Below are 21,003 nucleotides of genomic sequence, written 5' to 3' on the forward strand. Positions count from 1 at the left end.
ACACAGTCTTTAGCTGCTTTGAAGCCAGGGGCTTGTCTTTCTGATTTTGAACTGTAAGTGCAGTTGGGCATTTTTTTTCTTTTTCTCCAGAAGAGCCCAGTCTCGTCAGCATTAAAAACTTGTTCCGGAAGATAGCTCTTTTCTTCTATGATTTTCTTTAATTGTTCGGGGTAGGCTTTTGTTGCCTCTTCATTGCAGATGCAGCTTCACCAGTCGTCTGCATGTTTTTGAGGTTAAAGCAGTTCCTAAAACTGTTAAGCCAACCTTGGCTGGCTTTGAATTCCTTCTCATCAGAAGGCTATCCTCCTTCAGCGGGAGGTTTGAACAGCACATAGAGGCTAAGAGCCTTTTCTTGCAATGTGTTGCCATTGATAGGCACACATTTACGGTTCATGTCTTCCAGCCATAAGTTTAATGCCTTTTCAGTCTTCACTAAAGTCTTATCACGCACCTGGCTTGTCACCTTAGCAGTTTTTGGAGCACTTGATGCCACGGCTTGATGAATTTCTCTCTCTCGAATCTTGGTGGCACGGATGCTAGATTCGCTGTGGCCATATTTACGCGCCATGTTGGAGACCAACATACCGTCTCTCAATAAGTTCAGCACAGCCAGTTTTTCCTACAGCATTGGAACAGATCACTGTTTCTTCAGTTGAGCACCAGATGAAGTAGTTGGCTTGTGTTTAGGGGCATGTTGTATTGAAATTTCATGTTGTATGAAAAATATGTACAGTATCTTTAAACACTAGAATCACACTCAGTGTGAGATGCTCACACTATGAGAGGCATGCAGGAACTGAGACCGACTGAGGGAACAGCAGATTCACTTCTCTCATCTCACGCTCACTCCGGGGCATACACTCATTGAGTGGAATGGTGGGCGGAATCGCCCGCACTATTTACAGGTATCTTGTTATTTTTCTTTTCTTTTCTTTTCTTTTTTTTTTTTGTCGAGCGTGTATAGTTGAATTTGCGTAAATTAAATGCATGTATGATGTGACTCACCTGTACTAACACCACACCTGATGTGGAAATAAACTGTTCAAACCTCCCGCTGAAGGAGGATAGCCTTCTGATGAGAAGGAATTCAAAGCCAGCCAAGGTTGGCTTAACAGTTTTAGGAACTGCTTCAACCTCAAAAACATGCAGACGACTGGTGAAGCTGCATCTGCAATGAAGAGGCAACAAAAGCCTACCCCGAACAATTAAAGAAAATCATAGAAGAAAAGAGCTATCTTCCGGAACAGAGATTATGATTTGCTCACAGCCATTCTGCATATTTATGGCTCAGTCAGAAATTGAATCCCAATCTCTTGAATCTCAGACCTGTGCTTTAGCCCTTACATACAGTGCACCCTTCCTCTAAGACAAGTGAATTGTCATTATTAATAAATTAATTCAGATACCAAAGCAAAATTAGATATTGAAGTGCTTCATGAAATAGTTTACCTTCCAAATACAAGTTTTTTCATCAAAGCTGAGTACAAAATTTGTTACTGCTAATGAAAAGAATATTGTATTCAAATCATGACTTTTTAAAAATGAAAATAAATATCTCTATCATCAGTTAAAGAAAATAAAAAAACTGAAGGAAGAACTAATAAGCCTTTCCTTTGTATTTGTGTGACAGAATCTTTAATACAGACAGTTATTTTTTAATTTTAAAAAGTGCTTTTGAATTGAGATTCTAGATTAATAGTTAAGGAAATTTATACTTAATACAACCAAAAGTCAAGTCCAGAAACAGTATGTTGCAGTAAACATTCAAGGCATTAGAATGTAGATCCTGACTCTAGCAAAAACTGAAGATATACACTGAAAGTGTTTAGCACACTGCTCTTTAGCCAATTCATCTCTCCAGTGCTTGGAAGAATACAGGACATTCTGAGAATTCACTCCTCCCTACCCCCAAAATTACCACCATACACATTGTTACTACACCATGAAGGGAAGTTTAGATCGGACATTAGGAAAACCTCCTAACTGTCAGGGTGGTTAAGCACTGGAATAAATTGCCTAGGGAGACTGTCTAACCTGATCTTAAAAATCTCCAATAACGGAGATTCAACGAACACCTGTCAGGGGTGGTCTAGATAATACTTACTTCTGCCATGAGTACAGAGTAGTGGACCAGATGACCTTTCGAGGTGCTTTCCAATCCTATGATTCTATGATCACCTGATGATAGGGGGTGGCTACAGATCAGCTGTTGCAGTACAGTGGTCTCTGCATCACTTAATTCATACAATTCAGATTACATTAATCATATCTGAACTCTTCTTTTAATTGCTTTTACATTTCAGGTACAGCCTAGCACAACTGAAAAAACCTTATGTGAGGAAAACAAAGTAATATAAATTTTCTTCAGTCAATCAACAATTACCAACAAACTCAGATTCCATCAGACACTAAAAATAAATGAGCCTTGCATCATGCCCTGAAGGTCAAGAGACAGGCTCTGATGGACTCCCAAGTGAAGTGAACTCCCGAAGCAAGGGTCCTCAACCATGGAGGTTCCACTGCCACGAGTGCACCTGCAGCAGCACAAAGTGTTCAAATACAGGTACGGAAAGCAAATATCTCCTTATAGACCTTAAATGCTGGAATGGGACGTACATAAGAACAGCCATATTGCTCCATCTAGCCCAGCATCCTGTCTTCTGACACTGGCCAATGTCAGGTTCCCCACAGGGAATGAACAGAACAGGTAATCATCAAGTGGTCCATGCCCTGTTGCCCATTCCCAGCTTCTGGCAAACAGAGGCTCAGGACACCATCCCTGCCACCCTGGCTAATAGCCACTGATGGACCTGTCCTCCATGAACTTATCTAGTTCTTTTTTGAATCCTGTTATAGTCTTGGCCTTCACAAAATCCTCTCGCAAGAAGTTCCAAAGGTTGACTGTGCATTGTGTGAAAAAATACTTCCTTTTGTTTGTTTTAAACCTGCTGCCCATTAATTTAATTTGGTGACCTGTAGTTCTTGTGCTATGAGAAGGAGTAAACAACACTTCCTTATTTACTTGCTCCACACCAGTCATGATTGTATAGACCTCTATCATATCCTCCCTTAATCGTCTCTTTTCCAAGCTGAAAAGTCCCAGTCTTATTAATAACTCCTCAGACGGAAGCCATTTCATACCCCTACTCACTTTTGTTGCCCTTTTCTCAACTTTTTCCGATTCCAATATATCTTTTTTGAGATGGGGCGACCACATCCGCACACAGTACTCAAGATGTAGGTGTACTTATGGATTTATACAGAGCCAATATGATATGTTCGGTCTTATTATCTATCCCTTTTTTAATGATTCCCAACATTCTCTTTGCTTTTTTGACTGCCACTGCACATTGAGTGAATGCTTTCAGAGAACTATCCACAATGACTCCAAGATCTCTTTCTTGAGTGGTAACAGCCAATTTAGACCCCATCGTTTTATATGTATAGTTGCGATTATGTTTTCCAATATGAGTTAGTTTGCATTTATCAACACGGTATTTCATCTGCCATTTTGTTGCCCAGTCACCTAGTTTTGAGAGATCCTTTTGTAGCTCTTCGCAGGCAGCTGTGTTCTGCACTAAGGAGCTTCCAAGTGGACTTCAAGCACAGACTAAAGTCAGTTGTGTCTACAAAATGAGTTTGGCAGGGACTAGTTACATTTTAAACTAAGGGCAAGGGGCTATGGCTACATGGTTAAGATCGTACACTACGCTCTGATTAATAGGAAAATTCCCACTGTCAGTGGAAATTTGCATAGACACAGGTGATAGAATATGGTCCTTAGGTTCTCACCAAACTTAGTTACATTCAGCATTCTATAATGAAAAAATGGTATTTTTAGGACCACAATAATTTCTGCACTTTGTTTTTCTGTGCTGTATATCCTCCTTTCTTTGGTTTTCCACCTATATCCCCCTCAAAACTCCATATTTTGTGCGTATTGTTCTTTCTTCTCTATGCTTTTCCTTTGTCTCCTTTTTGAACTCAATTATTGAGTTGAACTATCTGCAGGACTTGAACTTACTGTTTCCCACAGCATCCCAACTCTACCTCTGGGCTTCATCCATCCCTTTTCTCCTTCACACCTTACCATATTGCTGGCCCCAAAGAGTAACCTTTCTTCTTAAGAATCAAATCCTGTTCTCTTTTTTTTCCAAGAACTAGGGCTAAAGGGGCGGTTGTAGCCCTAAATTCTACTCTTAGCTAAAGTCCTACTTATCTCCCCAACTGCATCTCTTCTAGCTGCCCTCTGTGCTTTGCTCATTAGGGAAGCAGCTGAAAGAAGAAACAGTAAGAGGCCACAACTAGCATTGCAATCACAACAGCAGACTACAGTACGTGGATGGCAAACTGTGACAACCATCTCATCCTGTATCACTGCATCAACAATGGAGAAGCACATTACAGTTCATTTTAGCTAAAATATCCAGCTAATGAAATTGCCAGAGTTTCAAATTTAGCTGTTATGCTTCAGAGTGCGATGTCTCAATGAGAGTTAAAATCTCTCAGATCTGTTGTTTTCAGCTATCTGCCTTAAGACAAAGAACTACATCAGGTAAAAAATTCAGAAACACAAGGGAAAACAAATGTTTCTAAACAAAATGAACTGCAGAATCATAACTGTCAGAATGGATTACTCCTGGAGTGGGTTGCCCTGGCCTGTGCCACAAAAACAGCACACTATAGTACTCAAATCTGGAAGAGATGAAGGCACTTCAAGTTCTGCACTAGAGATAGTGAACTTAGTCATGTGCAGTAGAAGACACAATGGGTCACCAATATTATCTGAGAATCTGTGACAGTGCTGGATCCCATAGAACTCCAACACAGCAAGCAATGTAGCCTCTGATGTTAACACATATTGTCTCCACAATAGTTTGAAACCATTCCTTAAAATCATCCTTCCTCCTCCTCAAGCATAACATCAACATCAAGATAGTCTTATTCAAATCCAGCACCAGGTCTGCCACACCTAGGTAACTCTGGGGAAATCATTCTCTCTCTGTGCCTTAAAATCCCTACCTGTATAATATTTCCCCTTTCTTGCCTTTTGACTGTTTCTTACCACATGCATATACAGGTTGTAGCACAAGGGGGTCACAATCTCAATTGGGGTCTCTAGGTATTAACATAACAGTAATAGAGGAGTTAAGTGTTGTTTCAATTCATCCCCTTAACTTTAAAAAAAAAGTGGGGGGGGGGGAGAAAGAGAAATAGTAAGAATGTGCTGTAGGGGGTTTAAAGGAACTTCGGATTTATTTTACCATACTGAAAAGAGAAAATTATATAAACAAAAACTTTAACACACCAAACTCATAGGAGCAAGAAAATTCAAAGACAAGATTGACCATCTATCCTTGACTCAAAACAACTTTGCACAGATATAAAATTAGTGCATTATACCAGGTACCTAAGTACAAGAAAACGGGAGGACAGCACAGTAACACTACAGTCCTTTTATCTTTGAACTTCCTTGTTTTTTGAACATTCTAACAAAAACCTACTTCTTGTATTTAAATTTGATTATTAAAGTTTTGTGTTCCACAATTTTACCAAGCTGTCTGCCCAAGATACAGTAACATCACAAATACTAATGAATTTACAGAGAGACAAGGTGAGTGAAGTAATGCCTGTTGGCAAGAGAGACGAGTTTTCAGGTTTACCAAGACTTCTGTATCAAGACCAGAACAGTTCTATGTAAGCTTCAAAGCTTGTCTCTCTCAGCAATAGACATTAGCCCAATAATACACATTACCTCAACCACCTTGTCTCTCCAATATTCTGGGACCAAACAGCTCCAACACACAAGAAATTTACAGACACTCTTTGCACTGATATTTCAATTCAGTTTGTCTGCACTTTAGTTCTAAGTGGTCTCCACCACCACCTTGTGGCTAAGAGAGTTACTTCAGTTTAACGTTTGTTTCCAGATTGTGATGGTCATGATTTTGTCAGGTACGACATTCACCTAATTTTCTAATCCAATTTAAGTATCAGACAGAAAAACAGAATAATATTTAGTATATATAGTATTTGACATGTTCAAAGTGCAAAACAAAAGTAGGGGGCATAAAATCATGGTTAAAATAATTAAAATCCATGTTTACATTATAAAATGTGATGAAAGTAAAGAATTCTCATGTAATTAGAAAATCTGATTTAAATAAAAAATTTTTAATGTTCCATTTCTAAAGTGTATGTGTGATACTTTCATTAGTTTTCCAGTTACTAGTAGGAAAAAAACATCTATGTAAATTCTGGAATTCTACTAGTCTCACATTTAAAATGCTCTTCTATGCTGAAAAAGACAAGTCTAGGGCCTTGTATTGTGAGGAGACCACAAATTCAAACAACTTGATTAGCAAATAGCCTGTGACATATTTGCAACCAACATACCCTTCCAATATGCTCAATTTCCATAAATAAAGAAAGTTGAAATCCTGTGGCCAGGCGATCCTTCATCAGGTTTTGCCTTTTGAAGTCAATGGCACGTGTACTCATAAGTCATTAGGTGCTTTTGAAAATCCCACAATTAGGTGCCTAAATATGGGTTGGAAAAGTCTGGCCTACCTTTATAAAAAGTTCACAGTAATTTTGTTAATATACTGAAAGTAGAAATAACTTTTCAGTGTAGAGCTTTTGGTTTTGAAGTGACAGCTTTATGCCACAAGAAGTTTAATAAGAACAGTTTTTGCTCCCTAATGATGCAATGTCCATGCTTAATTTTAAACAGAGAAAGTCCCACTGAAGTACAGTAAATGCGAATCAAGTACACCTGCTTAAGTATTTGCAAGATCAGGACTTCAATTTCCAGTATTTTGATTTTTGCCTCTAGCAGTGTTGTAAAATTCAAAAGATACCCTATCCATAAAAGAATTGTAAAAAATTTATAATTTAATTCATTAAAGTTTTCACCTAAAATTGCGACAGCACACATTTTCCAATTAGTTTTACAGAGCCTCAATTTAAATCAATTACAAAAAATCAAATGATTTAAAAGTCACTCCATCCCAACATTACAAAGACAACTCCCAACTCATTTGAAATCATTTGCAATAGTATATAAAAATATCCCATAAATTGGATTACTAAAAATGAAAGTGATAATTCTCTATTTACAGTCTATTTATGTTTTGCATTTTGGGTATAATTTCTCTAACTTTGTTGACAGTTTCGTTACCTAGTATCATGTATGAACATAATGATATGCTTGCCCTTGCTCTGGGAGTCCTCATGTAGAGTCTTTCCAAGCCACTTTGGGAGTGTACAGCTTTTCAGTCTATTTCCCTGAATCCCTGCACAAAGCCAGGATGAAGCAGGAGTTTCTCCTGCTATACTGAACTATTCCCTGTGTGAAGCAGAGACCCCATTTTCCCTATCCACAGAGCAGGGGTGGGAAACACGTGTCAAGTGGGGGTAGCATATGCACTGTAAGAGACAGCATCTAATACGTGGTGAAGAGCAGCAGCTCGCACCAGCCCCATTACCAGTCTGTTTATGAGCCTAGAGGCTAAGTGCTAGACAGTGCTAGACACAGTATTAACACCTTTAAAAGGTGTGAGTGCTGGCGGAGAGAAGAAGATGATTTTATTGTCATTTATATAGTCTATATTTCAATATTAATTTTAGGTTTCAGAGTAGCAGCCGTGTTAGTCTGTATTCGCAAAAAGAAAAGGAGTACTTGTGGCACCTTAGAGACTAACCAATTTATTTGAGCACAAGCTTTCGTGATGCTGTTTTCTAAGTTACTTTTTCTAACGTTTCCCTCTACAATACAGAGATAGGACCATCCGGGTCTGGAGGGAAGTCATCCCTCCTTTCCAAAGTATTGCAAGGTGGCCCCTCAGGTGTGTATCACTCCTATGAGATGGGAAAGAAGCAGGATCATAAAGTAGATGCTGGAGCATTATATTGAGGTAAGTGGATCTGGAAATATGGGGAGTAACTTTCAACCAATAATTTTTTTCTGTGTGGTCTTTCAGTTGCATTAAGTGTGAGAGATACTGCTGAAGCAGTGGACAGACTGATGTGCAAACTTCTCCAGTAGAAGTACATACACTGAGGGGAACGATGTGGTGTTTGAGATGTGGCTGCTGAACAACAAACATACATCTGTTTTTAGGGTAAAACCATGTGGGACTAAGCTATGTTTTACTCAGTTATTATTTTATCATTTTGTGCTTTCCCTTGCTTCATTGTAAACACCTGTGTATCGTTTCAAGGACTTGTATGTGGCTACAAGTGCGTACAGGTGAGCTAATATGTTATAATGGTGGTGGCAACACCAGTATTTCTCAGTGCCCAAAAGGCCAACGTACTTTACAAACCTTGTAACAGCCCTGTGAAGCACTATTATACAAATAGGCAGTCTGAAGCATAAGATTAAATAATTTACCATAAAGATCACAAAATTCTATCAGCTATTTCCTTTGAATATAACATTTTTTTCCTATTCCAAAACAGTAAAAAATTGAACAATGACCTCCAGCTAAATTATAGATTTTAAGAAATGGGTCAAATTTGGAGCCTAAAACATTTATGTATTTTTAAATCACTTTTTCCCCCAGTGGAAAAAAAAATCTGAACAGAAGTTGTTCTCTAGGATAAACACTTTATTTCAAAGAACAGAAAATAGATGTTTACCTGCTCCAAAGTGAGCTGCTTAGAAATAGTATCGTTTTCCAGTTTTTTAATTTTCTTCATCAGCTTGTTCACTTGAAACTCCTGTTCCTGCTCTAAATGCTGCTCCAGTTCAGCCTTCTCATGCTGTAGCTAAAAATTCAAGATACATATGAAAATATTTCAATGCAAAATTATAAAAGACTACAAAGCAGATTACACAGGACTATAAGCAACACCACATTTATTCTTTCTGGATATTAAAGTCTTCTCTACTAGCTATATTCAACTCTCATAGAAGATCTGAAAATGTACACCACACTTTTTAAGATCAACATTTTAAATTATGTTTAATATATAAAACAGATTAACATAGCATAAATTTCCAAATATTAGCAAAGACAAAAATCTTTCTTGCGTTAACCCCATCAAACGGGGTCAGCTCTTGGAGTCCTCTCCATCCAAAGTGCTCTGTGTTCACTGCCATGTCCTCTATCTCATCACATCTTTCTTTATGACATCCCACAACTTCTTGAGTCAGCCTCTTTTTCATTGAATCTTGATCTGTTGGACTCTTAGTTGTCAGGACGGTACTTGACATAACCAAACCATTTGAGCCTGAATTCCATTTTTTTTGTTTATGGGCGTTACTTTGAACATTTCTAACACACACATTCCTCCTGGGGTCTTTCTTGCTTATCCCATTCATCCACCTCAACATTCACATTTCTCTGGAACAGATCATTCAGTCATCCTTCTTTGTTGCCCACATTAAAGCTGGATGGACTATTCTTTTGTAGACTCTCTCAATCTTACTGGTATCTTCTTGTCACATACTACACCACTTATCTCTTTCCATTTGAGCCATGCATTTATTATCCTAGCTCTAAATTTCTTCCTCCATTTCCCCAGATTCTGGAACGCAGATACTTGAAACTTTACCTTTTCGATACAGTCTGCCCATCTAGTTTCAAGGATAATTCTTCATTGTTCACATTGTTAAAATTACATACCACCTACTCTTTTTCCTATACTTATTTTGAGGCCATGTCTGTTCAACACATCTCCCCTTTTTTCAAGATCCTTTTCTAGACCATCTTTTTCCCTCACTGTATAGAACAATATCATCTGCAAACAGCATGCACCAAGTTGCCTCCTTCACTAAGTTCCTTGTGAGTGTATCCAGATGAGGATAAACAAGAAAAGGCTCAATGCTGATCCCAGACCTTTTCCAATAGTTTGCCTGTTTCACCACTAAAAGTTCTGACTATTGACATCGCCCCTACGTACAGGGCTTGAACAAGCAGCACAAATTTTTAATACCATTTTCTCTCTCATTCACCACCAGATCTCTTAAAATGCATGCACTTCTAATATTACAAGTTGTATGAAAATTGAGAAATGCTGTTATGTAGCAGAATATTGTTAAAACAGAGGTAACTTTCTAAGAAAAAACACAATTTGTAATTTCAATATCATAAGTATATTATTCCCTAGTCTTATACATTCGTAGACCAGAATTTAAATCCTGCCTCTGATGGTCATATCTTCAAGCTCACCTTAAATACCCACCCAACACCACTCCCAAAAATATGGTATGACTAGAGTTTTCAGAAGAGGGAGTTAAGATTGTAACACGAGGGACCGGAGCAGTAACAGAAATGCACATAAACCTTGCACAGCAGTGCCTAGCTCAAGGTAACGCAAGTTTTTCACTTATCAATTTAAAATTTGCTCTAATTTAAAAAAAAAATTGAACCCATTCTCTCATGAAAATTAATACCAAAGCCAGCTGCTGATAATCAGGTTAACTTTTAGCTAGTGAATTAATAACAATGAAGAGGTACATGACCAGCAAGTCTTAGGTCAGGTCTGCAATGAAATGTTATATTGGCATAATTACTTTAATCAGGATGTGAAAATAAACCCACATCCTTGACCAATGTAGCAATGCTCACATGGCTGCATCTACACCATGGGTTCTGTCAATGGAAGAGGGCTTCCATGAATCTAGCTAATTTCATTTGGGGAGGTGATGTTCCTAGACCAACAGAAAACCCTTCTGTTGATATAAAGTGAGTCTACATTACACTGCTGTTAATGTCAAGTGTGTGATTATGGACTGTTAACATCAGCAGCCTATCAGACAAATAAAATCAGAATGGTTGTTCAAAAACTAACCTAATAAATGACATGAACCAGAAACATTTATTATTTAATCAAGTTTTGCTGCAACTGCATAATCTGGCTCATCACGTCACGGTTGCTAATGCTTGGGTGAGGAATCTGCATCAGAGGAAATGATGAGGCTCACTCACTTATGCTGTACCTATTGTAGGACCCATTAAATCCGATCCTAGCAGCGTGAGCACACTGCAGCCAAAGCACAAGGTTGTGCTGATCAGAACTCCAATGGCTCCATCTGATTTTCGGCAAAGACAAACAGGAATGCTTTCTTTTCTACTTGACTCAAATATATGAAGCACATCAGAAAGCTGAGTACCTGAGGAGCACAGAAGAAAGCACTGCCCAAGTGAGAAACATTGGTAAGGACTTGCTGTGCTGGGTTCTGCAGGATTCTGACCTCTTTGGTGGGCTGAGAAGCAACTTCCTGGGGCTCTTCTCCTCTTTGTTCTTTTGATTCCACAAGACAAAGTATGGCAGAAAACTAGTGGTGGTACTTCCCCAGACACCAAACTCTCATGACAAAGTGTGATGTCACCCTCAGATTGCACAGATCATCCCTCTCCTTTCTTACTTACTTTAATCAGCAGTGAAATAGTTAATAATGCTGATATTTCAATCTCGCTTTTCCCCAATAACAGCTGCAGGTTGGCATGGCTAAATCTCTCACTGACACAGAAAACATCCACTTAAGTAAACAGTGCATTAAGGGAAGGGTGGAGTATTTTCAGATCGACACTGTGCTTTTAATTAAATGTGCAGCACTTAGGTATTAGTGATGGTTGCTTATAAATACACAGACAGCTGCAATTTGAAGAGAAGGGTAAAAAATATGCACTTGGTAACTGGAACTGTCAGCTACATAACATTGTCTCAAAGATGAAAATACTAAGTGGTTTAGTAAATGGGTGTTTTTAAAAGGCAGCAAGGTAAAAAGATGGGCAGGCTTGGGATAAATTTAAGACTGCAAACAATTTAGATGGCCAGACTGCTAAAAAGAAAGCTGTGCAGTGACAGAAAGCATCAGAAATGCTCCCAAAAGACAGTAGCAAATACAAAATTGATGTAGGTGTAAACAAAAAGTAGTCTACTGTCAACACCTTTGGTTTGTGTATTATACTTGGCTGACGATTCAGTGCAAAATTAAGTGAACAAAATTAATTTTTCCCTTTATTGTGATCCCGGTATCTTATGAGTTTCTTGAATTCAAATGCATTTTCCATTCAAATGCATATTTACATTTGACTCTTGTGGAAATAATTAGTCTTATTTCCTACAAATGCAGTTTCAGATAAACTGAAGAAAATCTAGATTTTTGTAGTCTGTCTAGTGTCTTCAACCACAGATATAATGTATTTGGATTTTTAAAAGATATTTCTGAAACTGAGAAGTTACACAGGCTTTGTTCCCAGATGCCATCAGGTAAATGATACACATTTTGTATGCAAACAATTATTTTATTTGCATCTTGGCATTAACATGACATTTGAGTGGGGTCAGCAGCTTGTTTTTACAAGATATAGTATTTTCAAAAGGACCAAGAAGAGTCAGATATCAAATCTATTTTTATTGCCCTTAGTTTGCCCAAATACACAAATTGTGCCTATTCACTTGATGGTGTCCCTTTTAACATTATCCACAGGTCATCATGTGAGATACACCAAATTTAGAACAACTAGCAAATAGTACAATATTGGTAAAGGATACTGACAAAGCAGAATCTCACTAATTTTTAAATGTAGAGAGTCAAAAGGATAAATGAGTTTGTAAGTAAAAAAAAAACCTCAATTATCCCTTTGGGAAACCTGTTGCATGCAAGATTAATTTTCAAAATATATTCCATGGAATCTCAAAAGGTGTGACAAGTGCATGCAGGGAAAAACTTGCAACAACAAATCCTATACCAAAACACATTTAATGGAGTTATGCAAACAAAGTTATCATAATTCTCAAACGAGTAGTTAATTTTAACAAAGTCCCTGAATCCTATGTTTCCAAACTTTTCAAAGATTTGGTTGGTCAGCAGAACCCGATCAAATAAAAGACAAATACAAGACATTTAATTTAAAACAAGGCCTGTAAAAATAGTTATTAGTGAAGTGGTTGTGTCACTAAAAGCCTTTTTTCAGATAATGAAGGATGTACTTCATTCCAAGATGTCTGCTGAGGTGGTATTTTATCTCATTGTGCAAATGCAGCATTTTACCAGCAGAACCAAATGCTGTGTTGCATAAAGCTAATTTAACACAGTGCTTCTACAAGCCCAATAAATAAGCATACAAATTTTACTGAAGGCTAATATCAACCATTTAAAAACATACATTAGCAAACCGGGCTATGCCATACTACAGCAGAAAGCACAGTCTAAGAAAGATAGGCATCCTGGGGAAGTTATCTGCTTCTCTTATTGTAAGTGCAAGTCAAGCGAGCAAGTAATAAAAATGTTTCAAAATCAATTTTATAACAGTTGAAAAACTAATGCAATTTTATTGTGTTTTATAACTGTAATGAATAATAGCATGCTGAATTGGGAAATTCTTAAGAAACTACTAATGGGAGTCCGTGCTTTGGTAGTCAGCTTTCACATTTAAAATGTATTAGAAACATTCTAGGAGCTCTTTCCAGATGCCACTCAATGCAGTGTGTAAGTCCCTTCCAATCTGAAGAACAAAGATTCAACAATGCAACAGTTCAGGTAACATGAAAAAAAAGTCACTCTGCCAACTGTTCGGCAATTGCATAATGTGGCAGCAATTATTTCTTGGCAGCAGAATAGTAATAACTTGAAAAAATAAGAGGCCAAGAATTCTACCTTGGTTAGCAGAATATATCACAAGGCCTCCCTGTGACGTCTAAAAGTCTTTCATGTATGTCAGTTTATCTTAAATTTCTCAATTAACCAAAATTGCTTAGGAACACGTTAACTTTAATTTGAGAAAGTTCAACTCCAGGTCAGCTCAATGTTGAGATCAGAAAGAACGTTTTTGAGTCTTAACATTCCTATCATTTCAGATTAGGATGGGCACCCAAGATCAGGTGCTTATTGCCAAACAGAGAGAGGAGAGAATTACAAAAACTCAAGACTCTTTTTATGGACTTAATTGGAAGTCTGACAGCCTCCAATGGAAGTCCGATCCAAAACAGGATCACTGTCTGAGACAGAAAGGATTCTGTCTGAAGCACAGAAATCCCATATGGAAGAGGAAAGATGCCAGTTTAGCATCTTTTTAGCGGTCTTTTTCCTATTTTTACATCTTCTCATGACAACACTTCTCAGCCACATGTGTGCAGTATCCCTGAACAATTACACATGACCTTTGCTCCCTTACCTCACTCTGGAGATTGCAACAAGCCCAGCCTATACACTTCATATAGTAAGAAACTTAAAGCTGCTCTCAAACCAGAGATGGTGCATGTAGCTTAAAATAACATGTCCTATTATTAAGTGTAATGAGCAATGAAGTCAATGACAGCTGGAAACCTGCCTATCAAAATTAACTAAACAAAATTCACTGTACATGATTGGTATTCATTTTTCTTATATAGAAAATAGGTTTTTGGCTTCAGTGGGAGTTGCTTGGTGCCCACCACTTTTGAATATCAGACATTGAGGAACCTAATTATGAACACTAGGATCCTATTTTTGAAAATCTTGGGCTATGGTAATGCAACATTACGGTTATACAATTCAAATAAAGATGGAAGTTACTTACCATAAAACTGGAGGTTCTTCGAGATGTGTGGTCCCTATCTGCATTCAACACATGGGATACACATGGGCATCATGCTCCTGCATCTGGAATGTTTTGTAGGCAGTGTCCATTGGCCCACATGTGTGTGTAGATCTCCTTGTGCTCCAAACTGAGGGCATAAAATCTCTTTCCAGTTTCCCATTCTTAGCGCAGTTCAAACAATCCACAGCTGAAGGGACAGAGGATGGGTAGTGGAATACAGATAAGGACCACATGTCTTGAAGAACCTGCAGTTACAGCTAAGTAACCTTCATTTCCTCTGAGTGATGGCCGTTATATGTATTCAACACGTGGGAGATTCACACGCAATAAATCAGACAGGAGGTGGGTGCACAGATGCAGAAGTGACAGCTGACTGTAGTACTGCTATCCTCAGAGCTGTATCCACAGTGATGACTAGACCGGAGGGTAATGTCTCAAGAAAGTATGCAAAGAGTTCCAACTTGCCCTCTGGTGGAATGAGCCCTCACTCTCTCCAGAGTGGGAATATGAGCTAATTGGTTACAAAGGGTAATACAACCTGAGATCCATTCTGAAAGTCTCTGCATCAATGTGGCTTGACCCCTCACGATTGCTCTGCTTTGGAAACAAATAGTTAAGGAGTCTAACATCCTTCATTCTTTACAGATCAAAAGCCATAGCCCTTTAGACATCTAGAGAATGCAACTGTCTCTCTTTATCTGAAGCATGTGGTTTTGGAAAAATACTGTTAAATGGATTTTCTGACTTATATGAAACTTGGAACCTACTTTAGGAACAAATCTAAGATAGATTTGTAATGGGACTTTTTCTTTATAAAAGGCAGTATATGGTGGGTCTGCCAGAGTGCTCTGAGCTCACTAACTCCTCTGGCTGACATTCTGGCTACCAGAAAGGCCACCATCATGGATACATGGGCCACAGAGCACGTGACCAGAGGTTCAAAGGTGAGTGACAATAAAACAAAAACTGAGATACTACTGAGATTCAAACCTCCCCATTGGTGGAAAGGACTGAGAATTCCCTTCAGAAATCTAATTGTGACAGGATGAGTGAATATTGTACGGTTATTCACCGGAGGATGGAAAGCACAGATTGGTGCTAAATGCAGTCACAGAAAACTGAGTGCAAGACCCAAAGACTTAAGGGTAAGTATATACTCTAAGATAGCAGGGATCCTGGCTGATTCCGGAGTCAACTCACACTGGTGAGCCCAAGGGGAGAAACACTTCCATTTTGCTAACAGCTTTTTGTAGTATTTTCTGCTTTGGTTAAGGATGGATTGTACCCTTTCAGAATGTGAGCATTCTACTTCTGATGCCCATTCAAATACCAGGATCTCAGTTGAAGCAGTCCCACACTGTAGTGCTTGAACCCACCCTTGTGCTGTATTAGAAGCTCCAGTAATGTGGGGATGTTCATGGGTAGGAGAACTGAGAGCATCAGCAGATCCATAAACCAGAACTCTCTCTGCCAGTTGGGTGCAATCAGGATGACTCAAGCTCTTTCTTGGTGGATCTTCTGCAGAACTTGTGGCATCACTGGGATGGGAGAAAAGGCATATAACAGGCAAACCTTCTGCAACATTGACAGGTCATCTCCCATAAAGCCCTTGCCCAGGATTGCTCTGGAGCAGTACCAAGGAAGTTTCCTGTTCTCCCACAAGTCGAAAAGGTCCCAGGCTGCTGTTCCCCATTCGGTCAAGATGTCATTGAGAACCAAACTGTGGATCTCCCATTCATTATTTGCAAAAAGGTCTGCTTGGGCATTCGACTAAGGAGTTGTATACTCCTGCTAAACAAACTGCTGATAGAGTTATGCAATGGCTGATGCAACAGTCCCAGGAGGTGACTGCCTCTATGCACAAGAGGGAAAGATTTCACTCCCCCCTGGTTGTTCATATAAAATATCATTGTCATGTGATCTTACATTATTTGGACATGTCTGGATCAGATGAATGGGGGGAGGGAGGTGTTGCAGGCATGACAAACCGCAGGGAGTTCTAGTAAATTGATATGTATTCTGGACTCGCATAGGGTCCAGATGCCTTGTGGCATATGATCACCCATATGAACACCTCAACCCAAGAAGGAGGTGTCAGTAACCATGCTTGCTTCAGGGGTTGGTGTGAGGAAAGGGATCCCCACACCAACCTTCTCTCATTTTGTCCAGCAAATGAGAGAGTTAAACTTTGGGCAGAACTATCACCTTTCTGTGTACTCATCAGAGAAAGGCAACAAAACAGCAAGATGCCAGGCTTACAGGCTGTGAAGATGAAGTCTGGGAAACAGCACGATGTGTGCATGAGGCCAAGGAAAAGGCCTGCTTGACAAGGATCCCATAGCGACCTGATATATGAGAACACTCATGGCCTGAAATCTCTTTAGATGTAGATACACTCTTGCTATAGTTGAGCCCACTGTCACCCCTATAAAATTTAGGAATCTTGTGGGAGGCAATGTGGACTTTTCATGAATGATGCAGACATCCACGGAAGGCAGAAGGCCGAGCTAGACACTGGTTGCCCGCTAGACTTCCTTGTAGCAACTTCCCATCAGAAGCCAGTCGCTGAGCTAAGTTAAGACTAAATCCCTGTCTTCTCATCTAAGCTGCCACTTCTGAAAAAATCTTCGTAAAAAACCCTGGGTGCTATAGCTAGGCCAAAGGAAAGGACTCTGAATTGGTAATGCTCATAAATCAAAGAGGAACAAGGAAACTGCTGTAGGCTGGGTGGATATCAGTTAAAATATGCATCTTTCACACTGAGAGCCATGAATTATGTGTCTTCCTCTAACAAGGGAATTATTGATACCAAGGATATCATGTGGAATTTTACTTTCTGAATGAACCCATTCTGCTGTCTCGGATCAAGAAGTGGCTTCCATCTCCCATCCTTCTTGGGAATCAAGAAGTAAGGGGAATAGAATCCCTTCACTTGATGTTGAGGTAGAACCTTCTCTATGGCTGCTCTTGGGAGATCTTGTCGTAGAATCTCCTCATGAAAATCAACTGGGAAAGGGGGGATTTGTGGAGAGGAGGTACCAGAAACTCATTCAGATAACGGCCATTAATAATCTCTAATATCCATTTGTCTGTAGTTCGAACCCTCCAGTTTTTGGCAAATTGTGTAAGGTGGGCTCCCAATGTCAGAGGAGGGGAATAAAGGGACATCAATAAAGGATACAGGTCTCAACAGTCCCATAAAAAGAAGTTCTTCACCTCAGAGTTAGAGTATGACATGGGGGTGGATGTTGCAGAGATTGGGTTCCTATGTCTAAGCTCTCTGTCTCCTGCATGGTAACTCCTGAGGATGTTGGTGGTAAAACCACTATGGAGGTAGTCTTGCCCTTTAACCCTGTCTATAGTGTTTTCTCTTCGGAGGAGAAGTACAAATACCCAGTGAGCAAAGCACTGTCCTTGAGACTCTGAGGGAGTGCAGAGACTCACCTGCCTTCTTGTGGAATAGATTAATAGTATCAAAGGGCAGATCTTGGATGGTACTTTCCCACCTCACTAGGAAAAGCTGAGGATTGTGACCGTTATTGTAGCCATCCTCCTCGCACTATCTACCACATCCACCACAGCTGGGAAGGAAGTTTTGACCACCAGTCTGCCCTCGTCCACTAAGGCCTCAAAGTGGGCTCTCTCTATCCTCCTCTGGGAGCTTGTCCTGGCATTAAAAAAAATTATTATAACTAGTAACATCATATTTGGTCAAGAGGGCCTGATAATTTGAGATCCTGAACTGGAGGGAGGTGAAAGAAAAGACCATTTTCCCGAAAAGGTCAAGTTGCTTCTGTCTCTTATCAGAGGGAGTAGCCTTTGGGTGTTGCTGCTTGAACCTCTCTGTAGCTCAATATTGCCAGTAGGATGGATCAACTGGTGGTGGAGGATCCCATGGCACAGGGTACCACCCATCTTTTGACCGACTGTATTTGGTTGGAGGCTGGAACTCTGATTTTCTGGGGGTCCTGTCTTGTACCACCTCTGTCCAATGCTGCAAAGGCTCCTGAGGGGCCTCAGACTCATCTAAAAAGAAAGTCGGATCCCTTATCTCCAGTGGAACTGACAGTACCGATGGCTGTGCCCCAAGGTTAGCAGGTGGGATGGGAGAACAACTCTGCCAAGCCACGATAGCCTCAGCCATCCCGGAATAGAGATGGTCTCAATAGGAGGGATGAATACTGATGGGGGGAGCAAATATGTTCTCTGAGATGTTCTAGGAGATTCCAACTCAGACCTGGTGGCGGCACAAAGGAACTGGAGAGAACTTTTATGCCTTTTGTTTGCTTCAGTGCAAGTGTGGGCCAACAGACACTGTTTACAAAAAATTCCCAGACACAGGCACACGGCGTGCATGCCTATCCCACATGTGATATACCCATAGGGACCATCAATTGAAGAAGAACCAATAATTGCAAAAGTTAAGCTGCTATACAAGTGTTCATTTGACCATATTACAGACAAGCACTTCTATTCCCATTTCTTCTATGAAATGGAGAATTTGCTTTACAGTACCACAAATTTCTCTTCTCAGAAACAGTCATTCATATATATATGAATGGAAACTTCCGCTTTCATAAATGGAGGTAGATCAGAGCCATCAGTAACTGACAAGATTTCAGCCAAATAACGATCTGCAAAACTCATCAACTTTAAAATTAACCTCAGTTCATAACTACCTAAGAAAATTATATACAATTAGTGTATATTTTAGTACCAACTGCCCAAGTCCAAGATCACCACAGAAAAAGGGCAGGACAAGACATTTCAAAGAGGAAAATTTTATAATTCTGTAGGGTAGGCTCTTCAGGACAGGGACCATTTTCATGTTGTGCCTTATACACTGCTCAGCACATTACAGGTGGTTGGGGAAATGTGTTCCCGCATCTTTGTTTTCTCATTCCAGGGTATGTCTGGTAGTTTAGTATAGTAGTACATCTGGGATATAATCAAGCCATGACCTGTTCTGGGGGATAGGTTTGTACTAGACATACAACTAGACACACAAATAAAGGTTTGGTTTTTTTAGGTTAAGTATTAGTGCTTTAAAACAGCAAAAAAATTTCTAAGAAGTATTGCGGAAGAACAAAAAGTATAAAACACAATCCTTTGTGAAAGTATGGAGGGAAGAACAAACGAGTGCTTCACATACTTCCTCCATTGAAGCATGTGCTTTTTCAGCATGAAGAATTATGTACCACAACACTTATGACCGGGTAAGTTTTCTGTGATCCAGCTAGATCTATGTCTTGCACTATACCATGAAAAATACTGTTTTTTCCTCTTTACATTCTGGTTGGTTGGCCAGAAACGATACATGGAACATCTGGTATCATTTGTCCTTCATAAGCACAATTTTATCACTATCGATATCAAGGGTAGAATAGATTCTCTCAGATCAACTGAGTTGGTACTAGGGAGGGGAGGACAACACCCTGTGATTTTTGAATTACTGAATGACTACTTTGACTGAAATATTCATGGGAGCTTTAGGACATAAGACTCATAGGACTGGAAGGGACCTTGAGAGGCCATCTAGTCCAGTCTCCTGCACTCATGGCAGGACTAAGTATTATCTAGTCATTAATCTTTTGGAGAACTACAGTACTATTTTTCAGTGAATAAGACAGTAAGCTCTAAAATCTTCTGATCTGACATTAGGGCCATCAGGAATTAATCTAGATTAGTTTCACTCTAGTCTTTGACAATCTCAATGGACTGAATGGGACTTGGGGCGGGAGGCCTCTGCAAACTAAAATTCAGACTTGAGGCTGAGTACTGGTGAATACAGTGTTGTCAGAATTTTACCTTTTTGGACCTAAATTCTATAACCAAATTAGTTACCGAAGGGGGCACATGGTATCAGGTTATGGGGTGTTTTGTTTTTTTTCAAAATTGCCCACCATTTGATTTCAGGGAGCTCTATCCAGAGAACATTCCCAACACTGTGGCTAGCAGAAAGGCAGTGCAGGCACGGTCTACATTAGCTCTATTCCCTCGTGACTGACCTACTGGGGGAATCCCTAGCTAAAGTTTGGCCAGCTTCTAGTTCCACTGGCCACCAGAGCAGCACAAAAAAACAAGAGAACTCAGTCCTAAGTATTATAGCTTAGGTTGTGAAGTGTACATTTGGTTCACCTTTGAAAGGTTAGTCATAACAGTTTTGTTTTACTGACTCCGCTAGTGATTTGAACTGCTCCTGCTCTTCCTTTTCCTAAGCAGTAGCAGAAGGAAATTGACAAGGATATTGGTTTCCCTCTGATGCTGCTAGTCAAAGCTATCAGTAACAGCCACAGCAGTGGAGCAGTTTCATCGGTTAGTCCTCTGACTCAGACGCTCAAGGTGTTTTTCAAGATCTGCAGGAGACCATCAGTCCCAAGGAATCTGAATAAAAATACTGAGGGTCTCTCTTTAGTGGCTTGCTCCTTTTGAATTAAGTTCCTGATTTTGCTAAACTTCTCTTTGG

General features: G+C 39.6%; 1 protein-coding gene and 1 long non-coding RNA gene across 3 annotated transcripts in view; one reads left to right on the top strand and one right to left on the bottom strand.

Moving 5' to 3' along the window:
• LOC125639351 (uncharacterized) overlaps positions 1-13,267 on the top strand; it is a 70,826-nt gene extending 57,559 nt beyond the window's left edge. For both annotated transcript variants that reach the window (XR_012669356.1, XR_007357469.2), the window contains exons 2-4: positions 2,304-2,563; positions 7,779-7,916; positions 10,958-13,267. This is a non-coding gene — a long non-coding RNA (uncharacterized LOC125639351). The remainder of the gene's footprint in view (positions 1-2,303; positions 2,564-7,778; positions 7,917-10,957) is intronic.
• The window catches only part of CCDC6 (coiled-coil domain containing 6), a 63,869-nt gene that overhangs the window by 21,693 nt on the left and 21,173 nt on the right, over positions 1-21,003 (bottom strand). The window contains exon 3 of the mRNA XM_048856186.2: positions 8,644-8,772. Within this exon, the coding sequence (XP_048712143.2) occupies positions 8,644-8,772 (129 nt within the window). The remainder of the gene's footprint in view (positions 1-8,643; positions 8,773-21,003) is intronic.

Source organism: Caretta caretta, chromosome 7 (assembly GCF_965140235.1).
Source record: "Caretta caretta isolate rCarCar2 chromosome 7, rCarCar1.hap1, whole genome shotgun sequence".
Lineage (NCBI taxonomy): Eukaryota > Metazoa > Chordata > Testudines > Cheloniidae > Caretta > Caretta caretta.